Here is a 20,985-nt window from a genome sequence, read left to right as displayed (position 1 = left end):
GTGTGTGTGTGTGTGTGTGTGTGTGTGTGTGTGTGTAGGTCAGAGGACACTAATCTCTTCACTATCTCTCTAGCTCCAGGCCATTTTATAAAGATCTTTAGTGTCTATGATTTGGGTATGTGAGAGACAGTCCTGCCCACAGATACCAAGGGAACACACACACACACACACACACACACACACACACACACACACACTCCCCAGGTTTGCTGCCTCTATTGGAGTATAAAGAGGGTGGAGCTGATCTGTCTCTACAGTCTTCTTTCCACAGTACCTTCACACATATTAGGCGCTTAATAAATGTTTTCTGAATAAATCAGTGAGCCCTGAGAGTCATTCCTGTCTTCCTCTTTGCTGCTTGTGAACTGTGACTTCTGTGTTATAGCTGTGCAAATGTCTCAGCTTATTTTTCTACAGAGGCAGAAAGGGTCTATCTCAACAGCTGTATTGTACATGTATCACACAGCTAATGAACTTGAGGGTCAGTGTTGACAGTCACTGGTTTCTGCAGAAATGAAGATGAACAGGAACTCATAAATGTCTGTGTGTATGTGTACCTGTTTGTGTGTGCCTAGGTACATTTGGGTATGCACATGCATGTGGAGGCCAGACAGAGGTCAACTTGAATATCATTCCTCAGATGACATCTACCTTGTTTTTTTTTGAGACAGGGTCTCTTTCTGGCCTGGAACTCACCAAGTAGGCTAGGCTGACTGACCATCGAGCTCCAGGGATCTACCCGTCTCTCTCTCTCCAGGGCTGGGATAACATGTGTGTACCACTATATCTGACTTTTATTTATTTTTATCCTTTTTTTTAAACAGGTGTGAAGTTCTGTGGTTTTTAGTATAGTCACAAAATGTCTAACCATCAATCACAACTTTTAAACATTTCAATCGGTACCCCCAAACCCCATATCCATCAATAGTCACTTCCCACTTCCTCTCACCACTACCCCAGCCCTGAGCAGCCACTAATTTCCTTCTGTGTCTATAAATTTGCCGATTCACAATGTTTCAGCTAAGTAGAATCATAGAACATGTGATCTTTTTGTGAGTGGCTTTTTTTCCCTCAGTACAAGCACAATGTTTTCTAAGCTCACATATACTTGCAGATATCAACACTTTGTCTCCCAATTCTTTGGGCTCTGTAATAGTGCAGCAAATGTAGCACTTTTTGTTTCTGTTATTAATTCATTCATCATTTGATGGATATCTGTGTTGTTTCTACTTCCTGGCTATTGTAAGTTGAATAATGTAACTATGAATATGAATGTACAGGTCTTTGCATGGACATTTTCACTTCTCCCAGGTTATCTAGGAAGAGTGGTCACACGGTAACTTTTAAAATATATTTTATTATTTTTTTTTAATATTTTATTATTTTATTTTTTATTTTATGTGTATGCATGTATTGCCTGAGTGTAGGTAAGTACACCCTTGTCGTGCAATGCCCACGGAAGACAGAAGAGGCTGTCAGATCCCCTGGAACTGGAGTTATGGATAGTTGTTAGCTGCTGTGTGGGTGCTGGGATTCGAACCCGGGTCTTCTGCAATAACAACCAGTGTTCTTAACCACTGAGCCATCTCTCCAGCCCCATATGGTAACTTTTTCTGAGCTCGTGTGTACATGTATGTGTAGCCTTAAATTTTTTTTCCACATTATTTATTGTGTGCATGTGTGAGTGAGTGCACCATAGTGTATGTATGCCAGAGGACAATTTACAGAAGTAGGTTTTTTCCTACCACCATGTGGGTATCAGGAATGGAACACAGGTTATTAGGCTTGGCAGCAAATACCTTTAGCCACTGAGCCATGATACTGGCCATGCCTTTTTAAAAACAAATTATTTTATTTTGAGATAGGATTTTACTGCTTAACTCTGGCTAGCCTGGAACTTGCTATGTAGACCAGACTGACTTCAAACTCACAGAGATCCTCCTGCCTCCCCACCACCACCACTTGCATTTTAGAAACAAGGTTTCTCATTGGCCTGGGACTCACCAATTAAGCTAGGCCAGCAGGCCAGGGGGCTCCAGCAATCTGCTCTCTGCCTCCCCAGTGCTGGAATGACAAGAATGTGCCACCATACCCAGCTTCTTTTTTTTTTTTTTTTAGACAGGGTCTTCTTGTAGCCCCAGCTGGTCTGGAACTCTCTGTGTAGACCAGACTGGGCCTTGATCTCACAGAGATCTGCCTGCCTCTTGCTCCTAGGTACTAGAATTAAAGGCGTGCACCATCACACCCGCTTACACCAGCTTTTTTTATATGTCTTCTAGGGATCAAATGTGAGACCTCATTCTGTACCGAAAGCACTTTCCCAACTGAGTCACCTCCCAAGCCCTATACAATAGTTTCAGAGCCTCTGGGACTATGACCCACAGTGGCTGCATCATTTTAGTGCCATCAGCACTGTTCCAGAGTTCCTGCTTCTTCACACCTTCCAAACCTCTGCCTCTTGTTATCTGCCCTGTTTGTATTGTCACCTTCCTGGGTATGACACAGTGCTCTGAGCTCAGACTTTGCCACCATTGTGAGCTCTGGGCATATGAGGCTTTGATAACCTCTGCAAACCCCACTGCAGCGGCTGCTGGCTCTGTGACTTTGGGCACTCTTAACCTTCTAGACAGTTTCCTCACCTGCCAAAAATGCGACTCACTGCATTCCTTAAAAACATTTAGTGAGATGATACAGCCATGGGGTACATACAGTATGCAATTCCTTGCACATTACCGAGAACAATAAGAAGACTGAAAAAAAATCTACTTTTAAAAGAAGTTCCTTCAAGTCAAGAAGTGTGACCATCTCTAGTGTAATGAGGAAGAGGAAAGAAACAAAACCTGAGTGACCACAGGACTGTAAGAATCACACCTGGGCAGATGATGTACCAAGTACCAGGTCTCACCTGAACCACTCATCCTGTTCTCTGGCCTCTTCATTTTCTAGAATGATGGGCCCAAAGGAGCCCAAGGTAAGTTCCTCTAAAGAAATGCCTTGATAGTTTGTTGCTGTTGCTGTTGGCTGTTTGCTTTGACAGGGTCTCCAGTAGCCCAGACTGGCCTCAAATTCAGTAATGTAGCTGAGGACCACCTTGAAATACTGATCCTCCTGCCTCCAGATCCTGTATGCTGAGATTAGAGGTCTGTGCTACCATGCCCAGTTGTATGTGCTGCTGGGAATGGAATGCTGGGCTTCAAGCATGCGAGGCAAGCACTCTAGCAACTGAGCTGTATTTCCAGGCTGAGCTTTTGCAGTTCTTAAGACAACATGTTGAAAGATCCATAGATCAGAAAACGGTTGAAAACACTTCACTAGAAGATCAGGGCAAAGGGTCAATCAGGATGCCACTGACATCTATGGTCAAAATGAGAGAAGGGGAGATGAGGCACAGAGGGTGGTACCCATTTAGCTCCTCTCTGTCCTCAGCATGACTGGCCAAGCAGGAGTTTTCTAGCAGTGAAGATGAGTATGTACCCCATGTCTGCGCAGAGACCCTGGAGCAGATGAGAAGAGGCAGGAGCCAAACAAGAGGCCCAAGCAGGCAGCTCTACACTTGCTCCACTGCAGTAGGGCAGACTCTGCAGATCTGATCAACTAGCTAGCATCACCCTGGAGCCCTGCATGAGAACTCCTGGGCTCAGTTTTAAGAGCACCATGAAGGAAAGCCACAAGCAGATGAAATCATTCAAGTCTTTCCTCAAGCTCCATCACTGTCACCTACACTTTGATACAACATCTCTGTTCCTCAGATTCATGGATCAGTATTAAGGTGTCTTTCACCTCCATTAATTTTGTGCACCAAAACCACAGGCCAACAAAGATATTTTATCCATCTAAATCGTGGGTCAAAAACAGAACCATCTGATTCTAGCCTCTGCTCATCCCCACTCATCTCTTCCAGGGCTTAGAGTCTCTCTAACTCTTAGTCTTTTAAGGAGGAAGGAGGTAGTTGTCTCCTCTATTTGGCTAATCAAATCCCTTAGCCTGGGTACCGAACGGGGCAGGCACAAACTGGAAACTGCTCAATGCCAGAATCCTTATTACAATGTCTCTATGTCCAATTTTGGTTCATCTAGGCACTGTGCTTAAAGAGAGGGAAACGGCATCCTCCCTCCCTTTAGGCAGTGAATGTGAGCCAACTTTCTACAGACTGGGCTATGGATGACAGAGGGCTCTGGCCGTTTACCCTGCCCCAGGGGACTGCTCCAGCTAAGCTGCAGGTCCCAGCTTCCTGGTCTGAGACCTGGCATCCCATCCCTACCTTTGGGTCCCACAGCTCTCAACAAAACTACCACTCCTCTCTCCACCCACAATGTGTGGAGACTCAAACAGCCCAACCCTGTCTCAAAACACCACACAAACAAAAAGCTATTGAAGATTAAACATATTCAAATAACTTTTTTTTGCCAGGTGTAGTGGCACATGCCTTTAATCCCAGCACTCAGGAGGCGGACGCAGGTGGATCTCTGTGAGTTCAAGGCCAGGCTGGTCTATATAGAGTTCCAGGCCAGGTGGGGCTACAGGGAGACCTTGTTTCAAAATGACCAGAAAAACCCCAAAACAAAACAAAAAATATATTCAAAGAAGTTATAAAAGCAAAAAACATGGGAGGGATTAAAGAGTGGGTGAGGAGAAAACAGACCAGACAGCTAATTTCTGGCAGGGCCAGAGGCTTTTGTGCAGCTCTGGTCACACTTAAAACCGCACCCTCACCCTGCCCGCCTCCAAGTGTCCACCACTCAGTCCTGGCTCCCCCAAAACAGGTCAAGGCCCTCTGCCCCAGGCCTTCCCAGTGCTTTGTGGGGGAGCGCAGGGACCCGGCTTCTCCCTATCCTCACCAGGGACTGGAATGCCAAACAGAGCCGTCTACCCTAGGGCGACGGTGCACGGCCTGGGGGTGGCAGTGGACAGCCGGGACCCTTCCTTCCCGGCCTGGGTGCAAGGCTGCGCGGCCTCGAGAAGAGGAAGTCAGACGAAAAGGAACCTGAGCCCGGGGTTTCGGTGGGGAGCCCGGCCCGACCACGCAGGGCGGCGGCTGGAGAAGCGTGGGCCGGGTCGGGCCGCTCGGGGAAGTTTCCAGGAGACACTGGGGACACCGGCTGGGGCGCGCGATGCTCCCGGGGATCCCCGGCGGGGTGCGACCGGGTGTGCCCGTCCCCCCGATCGCTTTCCCCGCCACCCGGCGTGGCGTCCTCTTACCATCTGCGCCACTTTGAGCAGGGCCCCCTGGGTGCGCGGGTACACCGGGTCCAGCAGCCCCTCGGAGGGCTGGCCCGGCCCGGGCACGCCGCCGCTGCTGCACGTGGTACGGACGAGTCCGGATCCCTGCGACATCGCGCGGCCCAGCCTGGCGGGCCGCCTCCAGAGCCCCGGGACCTCCGGCCAAATAAGCAGGGATGGGGCGGGGCGGGGCGGGTGGCGCCGGCGGGGGCGGGGCGCACAGGTCCCCTCCCCTGCCCGCGTAGGGGACTTCAGCCAGCTGTGGCCAGAGGGTCACAGCCCGCGAGCAGATGCCTTGCAAAATGCCCTCCAGACGCACGGAAGTTGGGCTGGTGTGGGCAGGAAACCGGACGCCCGGGGCCGTGGCCTCTCCAAGAGCTCGCCACCCAGGTCACAGCTGGTGACGAACCTCCAGGGATTTTGTGTGGGTGCGGCTGCAGCTGGGTGCTGGCAGCCTAAGTTTAACCACCAGGGTCGAAATGCCCAGAAGGTACGGTGTAGCACTGTTAATTTCTCTGTGTGGGCATGTGTGCGTGCGTATGTGTGTGTGCGCACACACACCTGTGCAGCCATCACCCACCAGCAGGCCCATGTCCGTCAGCTCAGGACTCACCTTCTGCCTATGAAGTTCCAGTCTAGCCTGGACTTTATAGTATGAGACCCTGTTCCTTTTATTTTATTTTTTTAAACAAACAAACAAACAAACAAAAAACCAACAGAAACCGGCTGGAGAGATGGCATAGCGGCTAAGAGCAGAGGACCTGGGTTCGATTCCCAGCACCCACATGGCAGGCTGAAAACAGTCCATTTCCAGGGGATGCGATGTCCTCTCTGACCTCCTCAGGCACTGCACAACATGGGTGCACTTACATACATACAAGCAGTATACTCATACACAAAAAATTAAAATGATAAATTAATTAAAACAACAACAACAACAACCAAAAAAAAAAAAAGTAGTTAATGACACTGCTTTCGGTCATTATGGATTCCCTGAGCATAATCTTAGACTTCACATACTGAAAATAAATTGTTTAGTTTCATCCTCTCAGCCTAGCTCATTTAAGAGTCACCTTGTGGGGAATGTAAGTTTATTATCAGTGTTCCTTTTTTATATCTGAGTAATATTCCCCACTGTGTTAAAACAGGATATTTAAAAAATCATTTATGTGTTCATTTTCTTTCCTTTTTTTTCTTAGCTGTTATAACAATGTGGTGAGCACTCTAGTATGAGTATAAAAAAGTATGCATTCTCTTTTCTCTGAGATAAGCACTTACAAGTAGACTTGCTGAGTCACAGGGTCATATGCTTACTTCTATTAGAAGCAATGACAGTTATGAGGTGCCCTTCCCGGACAGGTCTATACAGAACTACAAAATGAGTTACATGGTTTTTTTGCATTTTTGTGTGTTTGTTGTTAGTTTTTTGTGTGTTTTTTGTTAGTTTTTTGTTTGTTTGTTTTTAAATGGTCTCATGCTATACATCCCAGGCTGGACTGGAACTCACTATATAGCTCAGACTGATCTCAAAATTGCAGCAATCTAAGGCCTCTCAAATGCTGGGATTACAGGCATGTGCCACCAGACCCAGTTTGTGTGTGTGTGTGTGTGTGTGTGTGTGTGTGTGTGTGTGGTGTATGAGTTGGTTTGGAGGCCCGAGGTGTCTTTCTCAGTTGCGCTCCATTTTTTTTTTTGTCTTTTTGAGACAGGGTATCCCTGTAGCCCTAGCTGGCCTGGGACTGGCTATGTAGACCAGGCTGGCCTCGAACTCACAGAGATCTGCCTGCCTCTGACTCTCGAGTGCTGGGATTAAAGGTATCCAGCTTTTCATCTTATTTTTTGTGACAAGGCAACTCACTGAATGTGGAGCTCATTGATTTGGCTAGGCTGGCTGACTAGAAAGCCCAGGGATCCTCGTGTCTCTGTGTGTACATGGCCATGGCTGGCTTTTTCATGTGGGTATTGGGGATCTGAACTCAGGTCCTCATGCTTGTGCAGCAATCCCTTTACTGATTGAGTCTTCTGCCCAGCCCCTGACTTCTAAAAATATAAAATTAATTTAGAGATAGTCTCTTTTAAAAAATAATTTATTGAGAATTTCATACATGCATATAAGGTGTTTTGATCAAATCCATGCCCACTCCCTCCCCTTTATTATTTTTATTTTATAAGTGTTATGCCTGCATGTAAGTAAAGTGCACCCGTGTCGTACAATGCCTGAGGAGGAAAGGAGAAACTGTCGGATCCCCTGGAATTAGAGTTATAGACAGTTGTTAGCTGCCATGTGGGTTCTGGGATTCAAACCTGGGTCTTCTGCAAGAACAGTCAGTGTCCTTAACTGCTGAGCCATCTCTCCAGCCCCGTAACCCTAAAATCTTTTAAGGATTGGATACAAGCTCCCAAATACTTTTGACATTTTTGGCCTTGGAACAGAATATGTTGCTAACAGGCCCAAGGACATTCCCTCCTCTGAAGAGGTAACCCTAAAATCTTTTAAGGATTAGATACAAGCTCCCAAATACTTTTGACATTTTTGGCCTTGGAACAGAATATGTTGCTAACAGGCCCAAGGACAGTTTGACTTTTAGCCAAGAAACTGGCTACATTTCTTTGGGGTCTTTTTACCCTAACTGACTAGCCAATTCCTACTTCCTATTCTTATCACACCATCCTCTGAAGAGGTTACCCAAATTGACAATAGGGAATCTGGATGCAGACCACTCTGGCTTCTTCCATACTGAACAGGGATGCAGAGATAGAGTCTCTACATTATATAGACCAGGCTGGCCTCAAATCATGATCCTCCTACCTCTGCCTCTCCAGTGCTGGGATGATAGGTATGTACTACTATGCCTAGCAGGCATTGTTTTTTTTTTTTTTAAGAGATGGGATCTCAGGCTCCAAGATGGCTCAGTGGATAAGAACTTTCCATGAAGGCTCAAGAACCAGATTTCAGAGTGCCAGCACCCACATAAAAAAGCCAGGTGAACACAGTGGGTCTGCCTGTCATTCCAGCACTCAGGAGGTAGAGGCAGGGTATCTCCAGAGTAACCTGGCTACCTAGGCTGGCTGAATCGGTGAGCTCCAGGTTCAGCCTGAGACTCTGCCTCACTAAATAAAATGGAGGGCAATAGGGCAATTACAGATGTCAACCTCTTGCTTCTACATACATGCACACACATGAGAACACACACACATACACACACACATATACATTAAATGCATAATTGAGAGAGAAAGAGGAGAGAGAGATTATGATATTGCCCAAGCTGGCCTTGAACTCCTGGGCTTCACTGATTTTCCTCTCTCAGCCCCCTGAGTAGCTGGGACTACAGGTGTATGTCCCCCACCCAGCCCCAAATGAATTATGTCACAATGTTCCTAGGAGGGCTGTCTCTTGTGGACATATTTATATTTACTGATATGGAAACACAGCAAAAATCTGTCTTCCTCTGATTGATCCCCAAAACACACACACACACACACACACACACGCACGCACGCACGCACGCACACACACACACACACACACACACACACACACACACACACATACATAACCTACCTCCAGGGCCTGGGGATATTCAGCTGATAGAGCGCTTGCCTAGCATGTGCAAGGCCCTGGGTTTGATTCCTAGCACTGCATAAACCAGGTGTGATGGTACATGCCTATAATCCCAGCACTGGAGAGATGGAAGCAAGAGGATCAGAAGTTCAAGGTCATCCTTGGCTACTTATGGAGTTCAAGACCAGCCCTGGCTACATGAAGCCCTGTCCCCAAACCCAAAAAGTCAAAGGTGGTGGTGCATACCTTTAATCCCAGCACTGGGGGAGGCAGAGGCCAGGTGGATCTCTGTGAGGCCAGCCTGGTCTACATAGCCAGTTCCAGACCAACTGGAGCTACAGGGAGACCTTGCCTCAAAAAACTAAAACTAAACCCCAAACCAAACCAAAACCAAAAAAACATACCTCCATAGCTTACTGGATATCAGCACCATGCTATTTTGTGAAGACTTTTCAATGTGACATCTTTATAATTGTAGAATATGGCTGATACTTGTGTAATCTTTCTTTCAACCCATCTCCTGTAGGAAACCAGGATGCCAGGCCCTAGGGTGAGGTGAGCCTAAAACTTTTACATCCAGGCTGCATTCTCTGCTAAAGGGAGGGGCACTGAAAACAGTGGCTCTGATAATTCCTGTCTTGCAGAACACTGGGAGACTGGCAGGAGGAAGCAGCCTGGTCATAAGTGTAGGCTCCCTGCTCTGTGGGAAAGCGTCTTGGTCAACAACCCTTAGCTCATCTCCTTGTCCTGAACAAATAACTCAGCTATCCCTGCTAAGAGATTAGGCCAGGTTAAAGGTTTACTCCTGAGCTAAAAGCTAAAAGTTCACCATGCTTTTAGCTCTAAGAAAGAAAACATTGTGGCCAATAAATTACCGGATGGGCATTGATAACCTTGAGTAAAAGTTTAAGAATCCTTCTGGCGCCAACTAACAGACTAAATGTCCTGTTTCTTTGTACCCTAAATCTGTGTATGTGACTGCCATATCCCACGTGACTGCTAGTTCCTTGGGATGTATAAAAACCATCTGAATTTTAAAATAGATTGTCTTGTTGAAAAGACACAGGTCCCAGGCTCCAAGACTCTGTCTCCGCCAATCAAGTCCTCTGCCCCAAGCCAGTAGGTCCCCTGCAAAGCAAAGCAAACCTGAGTCCCGACAATCTCCCAACTGATTCTGACCCATATCCCTCAAGGCTTGAGAACCCCATCATCACCAGCATCCACTAGAATTCAACACTAGGGGCTCATTACATCTTTTTCCTACATTTATGCACACATGACAATTCTCAGAACCCAAATAAAAATTGCATTCGGCATCTACCTGCTCATCATTTAGCAGTCTCAGCCACTTGGGCTCTCCATTTGTCCCTTTGTAAAACAGGAATTACTGCACTGTGGGGCTCAGTTCCGAGGTGCTGGGTAGGCAGGCAGGCTGGACCACTGCTGACTCTGAGCCAAGGAGAGCCATTGCGCACCCTTTCTCATTTGATTGTTGTGGCAGTTCGAATGAGACGTGCTCCCAAGAGGCTCAAGCATTTGAATACTTGGTCACCAGTTAGTGGAGCTATTTGGGAATATTCTGGAACCTTTGGGAGGTGTGGCCTTGCTAAAGGAAGTAGGTCACTGGGATGGGCTTTGAGCGTTCTGCTTTGCGTTTGTGGTTGAACAGGTGGTCTCTCAGCTTCCTGATCCTATCACTTGCTGCCATGCCTCCCCTCACAATATGGACTCCCACTCTGGCAACATAAGCCCAAATAAACTCTTTCTTCCATAAGTCACTTTTGGAAATGGTGTTTTTATCACAGCAACAGAAAAATAACTAATATAATTGGCATCACCCCTGTACCTGTCAGTGACCTCATGACACACTTTAGAGACCACGGGAGACACACTTTAGATGTGAGGCCTCTGAAGGAGCAGAGAGAACAAGTCCTAGGTAATTTCTCCTTCTTCGAGCAGACTTCAGATATCTAATCGTCTTCTCCCTGGGTGATTTTACCATGTGGTTCCTCAGCACAGAAGCACCACACCACTGGAGAGCTCATGGGAAATGAAATGCAGACTCTAGGACCCTGTACAGAGCAGCCAAATCAGAAATGGAGGGAATGGGGAGATGGTGCTAGAGAGATGACTCAGCTGGTAAGGTGTCCCCATGCAATCATGAGGACCCGAGTTCAGTCCTTGGTACCCAGGTAAAAGCTGGGTGTGATGGCCTGAGCTTGTAATCTCAGTGCCAGGGAGGCAGAGACAGTAGGATCCTGGGAGCTCGCTGACCAGGATCTACTCCAGGCTGCCAGCTCTAGGTTCAAAGAGAGACTGCTCTCAAAAAATAAGGTAGAGCGATTGAGGAAGACATCAACATGAACATGTATACACATACAAAATAAGGAAGGAAAGAAGAAAAAAGTAAAAATAAATAAACATTAAGGAAGGCTCAGTAACTGATGTGGGCAAATCCTCCACCTTCATTCAGAGGATGACTTTGAATCAATTTTTTAAACATTAATTAATGTGTGTGTGGGCAGATGGCACACATGTGGTGGTCAGAGGACAACTAGTGGGCATAGGCTCTTTCCTTTCACCATATGGGGTCCAGGAATTGAACTCAGGTCTTTGAGCTTGGTAGTAGGCACTCTTATCCACTGAGCCATCTTGGTGGCCACCAGCCTTAAACTTCTGATCCTCCTGCCTCCACTTTGTCCACTGCTAGGGTTACAGATGAACATGCTACCACGCCTGGATTATGCGATGGTGGGGATCAAACCCAGATAGGCAAGCACTCTGAGTCATATCCTCAGCATCAATTTTAGTATGTCACAGGGTAAAAATGGATGCTGTAGGATCCCACAGGGGTACCTCAGTATGTCAGGGAACAGGTGGAAAAGGTAAAGGGAAGTCTGTGTGGAGGAGGAGCCATTTTAAGCAAACACTGAAGGATAAAGCCCTGGGAACCAGCCTCAGGTAGGCAAGGAAAGTTATAACAAGGGCCCTGAGACATGACACATCAGTGGACAGTAGTTGTGAGGTCTATTCAGGCGGATATCAGGAAAGATGCTAGGTAAGGCTGGGGAAGGGCCAAGACAGCATGGTGTATGTGGGTAGCACCCCACCATTGCACTCCTACACCCCCCACCAAGCTCTGTGCCCATACTGGAAGTACATGACATGCCACACACTAGTCTACATTCTTTCTTCCCAGGCTGGGAGTTCATGGAGGGAAGTGAATACATGGAGTGGGGATGTTGCATTATGAGACCCTGGGGGTGGGGGAAGAGGAAGGAATGAATTTGATGTAGAAACATTTACCTGTGGAGTCATCTTGCAGGCCTGCAGGTTTTCACTTTGTCTTCCGGCAGCCAGGACTGGAGGCTCAGCAGGACTGGACATCCTTGCGGGCTCCTGCACCTGTAAGCAGTTAACTAGGCTCAGCTGGGCCCTCCAGTGGAATGCAGGCATGTGGCTTCTCTATGTGCCTCAGGCCTCTCAGAGGGCAGCTGGGCTGGGGGAACACCACAGATCATCATCTACGTCAGTAGGTTGGAAATAAACCCACCACTTGATTCAGAAGGGGCATGGTGCTGTTGTTGGGACCATCTCTGCTTCTTCAGGAAATTAAGGCCTGGAGCTCTCTCAGCACAGTGCCAGGCACATCTGCCCAAGTGTGCTGGCGCTCTTGACCTGCACCTTGCCACCTCTCTAGTTCCATTTCTGTTGCTGTGATAAAACACTCGGACAGAAAGCAACTTTGGGGAGAAAAGGATTTATTTGGCTTACAGTTCCAGGTCACAGTCTATCATGGAGGGAATCAAGGGAGGAGCTGAAAGCTGCTACTCACATGCTGTTCAAAGTCAAGAACAGAGAGAAAGAAGTAAATGCATCCTCGCTGCTTGTTGACTGGCTGGCAGGCCAGCTTAAGCCCATCTAGCTTTAGTTCAAGACCACCTGCCTAAGGATGGTGCTGCCCACAGTGGACTGGGTCTTTGTTCATCAAATATCAATCAAGGTGATTCCCCACAGATGTGCATATAGGTCAGTCTGATTTAGGCTATCTCTCAATTGAGGCTCTCATCTCAGATGACTCTAGCCAGTGTCAGGTTGACAAAGCTAATCAGGACACCATCCTCAGCATCTTGGTAGAGCTTTTGAATTTCATTTTGTGTGTTTTGTTTGTGGCATGTGTGTGTGGTGTATGTGTATGTCTGTGTGCACAGAGGCCAGAAGAGGACGTCCAATGGCCTGCTCTATCACTCTCTATTTTATTCCCTTGAGGCAAGGTTTCTTATTGAATCTGGAGCTGGGTTAGCAGCCAGCAAGCCCCAGCGATCCTCCTGTCTTTACCCTCTACAGTACTGGGATTACAGGTGTACATGATGCCATACTGGGCTTTGTACGCCATGCTGGGGATTTGAACCCAGGTCCTCATGCTTGTGAAGCAAGTGTCCTTAGCAAATGAACACACTACTTATGTCATCTTGGGCTTGAGGTGGAGCTCAGAGTGCTTGCCTGGCATGCAGAAAGCCCTAAGGGGCATGAATTCTTTTTGAAATAAAATCTCTTTGTCATTTCCAAAACATTAACAGCACACTAACTTTTAAATAAATATATATACATATATATATATAATTTTATTTTATTTTTTTGAGTCAGAGTCTCACTATGTAGTCCCAGCTGGCCTGGAACACTCGCTTGTAGACTAGGGTGGCCTGAAACTCACAGAGATCTGCCTGCCTCTGCCTCCCAAGTGCTGAGATTAAAGGAGAGTACCACCACATCCAGCCATACTATTTTTTTAATTCAAAACTTCCCAACATAGTGGTGTATACTTATGATTTGATTCCAGAACTTGGGAGGTAGAGGCAGGAGGGTCAGAAGTTCAAGGCTAGTCTTGATTACACAGCAAGTTTGAGGCCAGCCTGGGCTACAGGAGACTCAAAACAAAAACAACAAAATACAACAAACCCAAAACGCAAGCAAGAAAAAACATTGTGTGTGTGTTTTTAGTCCTTGACCTTTGGGAATAATATTTCTTCCCTTTTTTTCCTGGATACAAAGGTAATATTTTTATTATAAAATGTAAGCATTGAGCCAAGTTGTGTGTGTGTGTGGGGGGGGGGGGGACACTCACCTTTTATCCTAGTACTCAGGAGGCAAATGCAGGTAGATCTTTATGAGTTCCAGGCTAGCCAGGTCTGCATAGAAAGGTCCAGGCTCAGTGGCTAAGAGCACTGGCTGCTCTTGCAGAGGACCCAGGTTTGGTTCTCAGCACCCATATGATGGCTAACAACTGTCTGTAACTCCAGTTCCAGGGGATCCAACATCCTCTTCTGACTCTGAACTCTTCTGTGTTCTGGTACTGAACACACATGGCACATACGCAGGCAAAACACTCATACACATAAAATGAATATAAATAAAAATAAATAATAAAATCTAATCATTAAAATAATCATAAAAGCAAGAAAAACGAAGGCCCATTACTTAAGTTTGAACTCCCCTCAGTCACTGAAACTTTGTGCCGTTTGAATAACAGGACTCTAAACCCCACCCCAGCACAGCCCTATCAACCCGACCCCAGCACAGCCTTTCTACTCTTGGCTCAGGTAAGTTGACTTATTATTATTAATTTTTAAAATTATTTTTATTTTATATGTACGCATGTGTTGCCTGTATGTAGGTAAGTGCACCTGTGTCGGGTTGGATTCCCTGGGACTGGAGTTAAGGACAGTTGTTAGCTGCCATGTGAGTGCTGGGATTCAAACCCGGGTCTTCTGCAAGAACCAGTGTTCTTAATCGCTGAGCCATCTCTCCAGCCCCATTATTATTATTATTATTATTATTATTATTATTATTATTATTATTGTCAGGGTCTCACTCTGTAGCCCAGGCTGGCCTGTATCTTATTATGTAGGCTAGGGTGACCTCGAACCCCTGACAGTCCTTCTGCCAGTGCTTTTAACTGCTGAGCCATCTCTGCAGCCTGTTCATGTTTTTGATAACCAACTTTCAAGTCGTATGAGGTGACATCTTCCTTGTAATTTGCGTTTTCCTAAAAGTCAGTGAATTAACTAGCTGAGAATTTTTTCAGTTACTAACATGTCAGTTTGGTCATTTGTAGAACCAGATATGTATTAATGATAGTGGAAGAATAGTCTAGAATTATGTGATGTAGTAGAATCAGGAACATCTCTCCATGTGGACAAATGGAAGTTCTACTTTCCCTATTACACATAGGCATATAGCTATAAATTCTCACATGAATTTTTATCAAAGCCTGTGAATTTTATGACTTGTAGGAGGTCAGACGTTTTGGACAGAATACAGTATTTTAAAGGCTCAAACCACCTTCATTCCCTCTTAGATCTCTCCTACTTTACCCATGAAACCTTCATAAGTGGGCCAAAGACATATAATGCTGGGTATGGCCCTTTCATGGTTTGTGAGCAATGAATGTCGAGGGTTACTGTCCACCGTTATGAAGAGCAGGAGGAGCCTTATTTGTTTATTTTTATTTTTATTTTTGTGGGGCTGGCAGTCGAGAGGGCCGCTTCCCTATTAACCCTGGTTCTTTAGGAATTGACTATGAAGACCTGGCTGGCCTGGCATTTGTGGCCATCTTCCTATATCTGCCTCCCATGTGGTAGTTCAGGTATGTGCCACCACACCTGGCATACCCAGCTCAGGGGACTTATTTTCCACTAAGAGGATCCTGTTCTGTTCCAATCTTGAACTGCTTGATTGTCCTTTAACTCAAAATAGTTATTTCTTGTGTTTTTTATTTATTTAAGTTTTTTTATGTATATCAGTGTTTTGTCTGCATGTATTTAAGTGTACCCATGTTGTACAATGCCTGTGGAGGTCAGAAGAGGGTGTTGGATACCCTGGAACTAGAGTTAAGGATAGTTGTTAGCCACTATAGAAATGCTAAGAACTGAACTCAGGTCCTTTGCAAGAGTAGCCAGTGCTCTTAACTGCTGAGACATCTTTCCAGTCCCTTATTTATTTATTTGTTTGTTTGTTTATTTTGTGTATGAGTGTTATGCCTGCATGTATGTAAGTATACCCATGTCATGCAGTGCCCATGGAGCACAGAAGAGGGTGTCAGATCCCCTGGAAGTTATGGATGGTTGTTAGCCACTATGTGGATACTCGGATTTGAACCTAGGTCTTTTGCAAGAGCAGCCAGTGCTCAGCCCCATAATTTTGAGACAACAAATTCAATATGCAGCTGAGGATGATCTTGAATTTCTGATCCTCCTGTCTCCATTTCCCCAGTGCTGGGATTACAGGTGCATAGTATCCACTGGTTTATGCAGTGCTGGGGATTGAACCCAGGGCTTCATGCATTCAAGGTAAGAACTGTACCAACTGAGCTACATCCCCAGCTTGCAAGAGAAAGCTATTTTGAGGTACAAACCAAATTATACGTGAGGGCAACTTGTCAAGTTTAAGGTTGGGAGTGAATCCTATGAGATAGTCAGTTTTGTAGTCGAGTTTAATAGCAATAATTTCACATGGTTCAACTTAATAACATACTGTCAAGTGGCTGGGCATTATTAGGTCCCACAGCTCACAAATGAACAGCCATTTTTACGTCCTGCAAACTATAAGTGAGTTGGGTGTTTTCTCAAGTGCTCAGCTCTTTAACCATGTAGTAGGTCTTGTTTATTGAGTGCTTATCTGATAAGTAAATCTAAGTAACGTAAATGTCACTGCTCTGGCTCTTTGCTGGGGCTGTGACCTTCCAGGTATGTTCCCTGCAATAGGTACACAGGCAGGCTCTTGATTTAACCTTCCAACTCCCCCAGCAGGTTCCCTTTCTTGCTTCCCTGGTGTCGCTGAGGATGACTTTGAATTCCCCATCCTTTTGCCTCTGCCTTCAGAGTGCCAAGATTACAGCTGTGTTACCTACCACCAGGTCTGCGTTTTCCAAATCTCCTTGTTCATCAGCTGTTCCACAAACACACAGGTTGTTTCCCAGACCGGGGCAATTATGTATTTAGCTGCTGTGCATCTTCTTGCACAAGTCATTTTTGTGAACACATTTCTCAGGGGTAAAGATCTACAAATGGGGACTGGGGATGTAGTTCAGTTGGTAGAGTGCCCTGGGTTTGATCCCCAGCACCCCATAAAGCAGACATGGCATTGTGTATCTGTAATTTGAGCACTGGAGAGATGGAGGCACAAGGATCAGAAGTTCAAGGTCATCACTTGGGTACATTTTGAGTTCCTGGCCAGCTGGGGATACTTAAGGACAGAACCAATTCCTTTAAGTCCTCCATATGCACACTAGGGAGCACTCTATGTCCCTTCCCCCCAAAATAATTGTAAAAAAATTTTTTAACCTACCTTCCTTCCTCCCTCCCTCCCTTTCCTTCTTTCCTTCCTTCGTCTGCCCTTCCTTTCTTTCTTTCCTTTTTCCTTTATTCATTTTCTTTTTTGGTCTTTTTGAGACAGGGTCTCCCTGTAGCCCCAGCTGTCCTGGAACTCACTATGTAGACCAGGCTGGCCTTGAACTCACAGAGATCCGCCTGCCTCTGCCTCCGAGTGCTGGGATTAAAGGCAAACACCATGATGACCGGCTCATTTTTTTTTTTTTTGAGACACCCCCATCTCCAACAAAAAAAACTAGAACAGGAATTGCTGGGCTTTACTATGGGTGCCTATGTAACTTTATAAGTAATTGTATTTTTTGTATTTCTATGAGCAATGTGTGGGACTTTCTACTATACCACCACTGTACCAACACTTTGTATTGTCAGGTTTAGATTTTTTTTTGTTTATTTTAATTAATTAATTAAAAATTTTTTTGAGACAGGGTCTCCCTGTAGCCCCAACTGACCTGGAACTCACTATGTAGACCAGGCTGGCCTTGATCTCACAGAGATCTGTCTGCCTCTGCCTTCCGGAGCTGGGATTAAAGGCATGTGTCACTATACCTAGCCGGGTTTGGGTTGTTTTTGTTTTTTTTAAAGATTTATTTTAATTATGTGTATACATATGTGGGGATGTATATGTGAGACCAGTGCCCATAGAGGCGAGAAGAGGGCATCAGATTCCCTGGAGCTGGAGTTACAAGAGGCTGTGAGCTGCCCAACAGAGGTTCTGGGATCCGAAGTGGGGTCCTCTGCAAGAGCAGCATGCGCTCTTACCTGCTGAGTCATTGCTTTAGCCCCAGGTTTGAAAACATTTCAGTCTAGAAGGTATGATGGAGTGTCTCATTGGCATTTAGGCTGTTGTGCAATGATTTCTTCTAAATTTATTTATTTCTTCTTCAATTGTGTGTGTTTATGTGGTGTGCATGTGAGTATGCATGCTTTTTCCATATATGTGGGTATACATATACATGTGTGCTTATGTGGGTGTGCATGCATGTGGTGGCCTTTGGTTGATATCAGGAATCATCCTCCATTGCTCTTCTCACCTTATTCATTGAGGCAAGGTATCTCAATCAAACCCAGAGCTTGTTGATATGACCAGCCTCATTAAGACAGCTAGCTCTGGGGATCCCTTGTATCCACCTTCAAGGCTGTATTTTACAGGTGGGCTGCCACACCCACCCAGCATTTACTAGGTTCCTGGGGATCTGAAATCTGCACTTAACACTGAGCCGCCTTCCAGCACTATTTCCTCCTGGAAGGAAGAGGGGGTTTCGCGAGATTCAGTTAGTGAAATTTCCAAGATTCAGAAAACATGCAGCCTGTGGTTTCTCTTTGTGTCTGCAAACATGCATGTAAATGGCTGCCTGGCTTTGCAGTTCCTGTCACTGCCCAGGACTGTTGCTTCTGGGAGCTTCATTAAGAGAGTAAGCAGTAGGGGCTGGAGAGATGGGCTTGCAGAAGACTGGAGTTCGGTTCCCGAGATCCATGTTGGGCAGCTCACAACTACCTGTAACTCTAGCTTCAAGGGATTCAGTGCTCTCTTCTGGCCTCTGCAGGTGCTACCGTGTACACACACACACACACACACACACACACACACACATACACACACAATAATAAAATAAGTAAATAAATATAAAAAGGGGAAGTATCAGGGCTGGTGAGATGGTTCAGTGAGCTTAAAGGGGCTTGCTCCCATGACAACTCAAGTTCAGTCCCCATGATTTGCACGGTGGAAGGACAGAACCAACTACTGTAAGTCCTCCACATGCACACTGTGGTGCACTCCATGCCCCCTCCCCTGAAAATAATTGCAAAAAATATTCTTAAGACCGGGCGTGGTGGGTCATGCCTTTAATCCCACAATGGGGAGGCAGAGGCAGGCAGATCTTTGTGAGTTCAAGGCCAGCCTGGTCTACACAGTGAGTTCCAAGCCAGCTGGGCCTACAGGGAGACCCTGTCTCCTTCCTTCCTTTCTTTGCTTTTTTCTTTATTCTCTCTCTCTCTCTCTCTCTCTCTCTCTCTCTCTCTCTTCCCCCCCCACCTCCAGGGTCTTCCTGTAGCCCTAGCTAGTCTAGAACTTGCTATGTAGACCAGGCTGGCTTTGATTTCAAAGAGATCTGCCCCCTTCTGCCTCCCGAGTGCTGGGACTAAAATGTGTGCCACCTCACCTGGCTTTTTTAAAAAAAAAATTTTATTGAATTTTTTTTTGTATTTCACACATAAAATCATTTTTATACCCTCTTCCCCTTTCCCCCTTTCCCCTTTGGCATCCTCCCATAGTCCCCGTACTGGAGCTCATACATTTTGTCATTTGTATTAAGGCATATTAATATGTCCCAAGATGTCCCTCAGTGCAAGTTCATCCACTGGGATCTAGTCAGCCTATCCAGAGTCTCTCCCTTCAAGAAGATCAGCTCTTCCTCACCCAGCAGTAATCAGCTGCCAATAATTCTTCAACTAAGATTGGGGCTAGCTGTTCATTTCCACAGTTCTGTGCTGGGTTTTTCTCTGCTTAGTTTGCCTGGGTCTTGTGCATACTGACACTGTTGCTGTAAGTTTGTATGAGAAGGGTCCCAGGTGCCTGTAGGACAATTTCCTTATGGTCATGCACCTCCTCCCTGGCTCTTCCACTCTTTCCATCCCCCTGTTCGACAATGGTCCCTGAGCCCTGGGTGGGTGGACTTCAATATAGGAGTCCTGTCCAAGGACCCACACTCTGACCTGGCTCTTTTGTAAACTTCAAAGAGCAAGCATAGACTTAATCAGTCCACAATCTATACATAGAGCAAAATATCATATTATATCATCAAAAATATACAATCATTGGTTCCAACCTCCACTGGTGTAGTGGCAGACTGCCAGAGAGTGCTGGGTTCTGGCCTCCCTCTGGCATGGGGGCTAAGGACACAGGGGACTGCCTGAGAGCATCTGGATCCTGCCTCCACATGGTAGTGAGTTTCCCCTAATTGTGCCATACCCATCCCCCTACCTGGGATTTTGTGAAACCACTCCCAAGGCCCCAGGGCAGACCTGGCTTTGGTAGGCTAAGGCTGAGATCCTAGCAGACATCCCGAGAAGGTGGGTTCCAACCTCCATTGGTGTAGCAGCTGTGATCTCAGCAGACCACCAGAGAGTGCGGGGTTCTGGCCTTCCTCTGGCATAGGAGCTGAGAATAAATACAGCAGACCAATTGAGAGTGCCAAAATCACCCCTGCCCTTAGGGAAGTTCCCAAATTTTTTCTGAGTTCCTGCTAATAGGGGTCCAAACCTTAGAAGAAAGCCTGAGTGTACCTGACTGGAACCTGATTTGGGCTTCTGTGGGTGCTCCTGAATAGCTGACCTGAAGCCATCAGTTCCCCATCAGTTCTTTTCAAAATAAACCTGAAAGAACCTGAACCCTGTACCAACCAGCTTTATATAACCAATAAAGAAAGGATCTAGGAACCCAGATACTACAAATAGAAGCATACTTCAACTTAATTCTCATATCAGAATCATAAACAAAAGAAATTCACATGCCAAAATCACAACGAAAGAATAAAATGGAAAGCCAAAACATTATGTCCCCACCAAACTCCACCAGCCCTATAGAAGAGTTCTACAAGGAGAACCCCCTAGAGATAACCCAGGACACTGAATTTAAAAGAACAATCATAAACATGATCAAGGAATTCAACGAATTTAAAGAACACATAAACAAATCAAAGAGCTAAAAGATAGGGATAAATTTCTGAATGAATTCACAAAAGAGATAGCAACATTGAAGAAAACTCAGGCAGAAAAGAAGAAGGAAGTGCAAAACTCAATAAGTCAACTTGA

At 45.9% G+C, this 20,985-nt stretch overlaps 1 protein-coding gene across 1 annotated transcript in view; it reads right to left on the bottom strand.

The window, feature by feature from the left end:
- Cmtm7 (CKLF like MARVEL transmembrane domain containing 7) overlaps positions 1-5,429 on the bottom strand; it is a 39,695-nt gene extending 34,266 nt beyond the window's left edge. Inside the window, exon 1 of the mRNA XM_008830473.3 lies at positions 5,200-5,429. Coding sequence (XP_008828695.1) covers positions 5,200-5,334 — 135 coding nt within the window. The 5' untranslated portion in view covers positions 5,335-5,429. The remainder of the gene's footprint in view (positions 1-5,199) is intronic.
- Positions 5,430-20,985: the final 15,556 nt, after the last annotated feature.

Source organism: Nannospalax galili, unplaced genomic scaffold (genome assembly GCF_000622305.1).
Source record: "Nannospalax galili isolate Female #2095 unplaced genomic scaffold, S.galili_v1.0 scaffold695, whole genome shotgun sequence".
NCBI lineage: Eukaryota > Metazoa > Chordata > Mammalia > Rodentia > Spalacidae > Nannospalax > Nannospalax galili.
The sequence above is the reverse complement of the archived record's forward strand: the minus strand, read 5'-3'. Positions and strand labels throughout refer to the sequence as shown.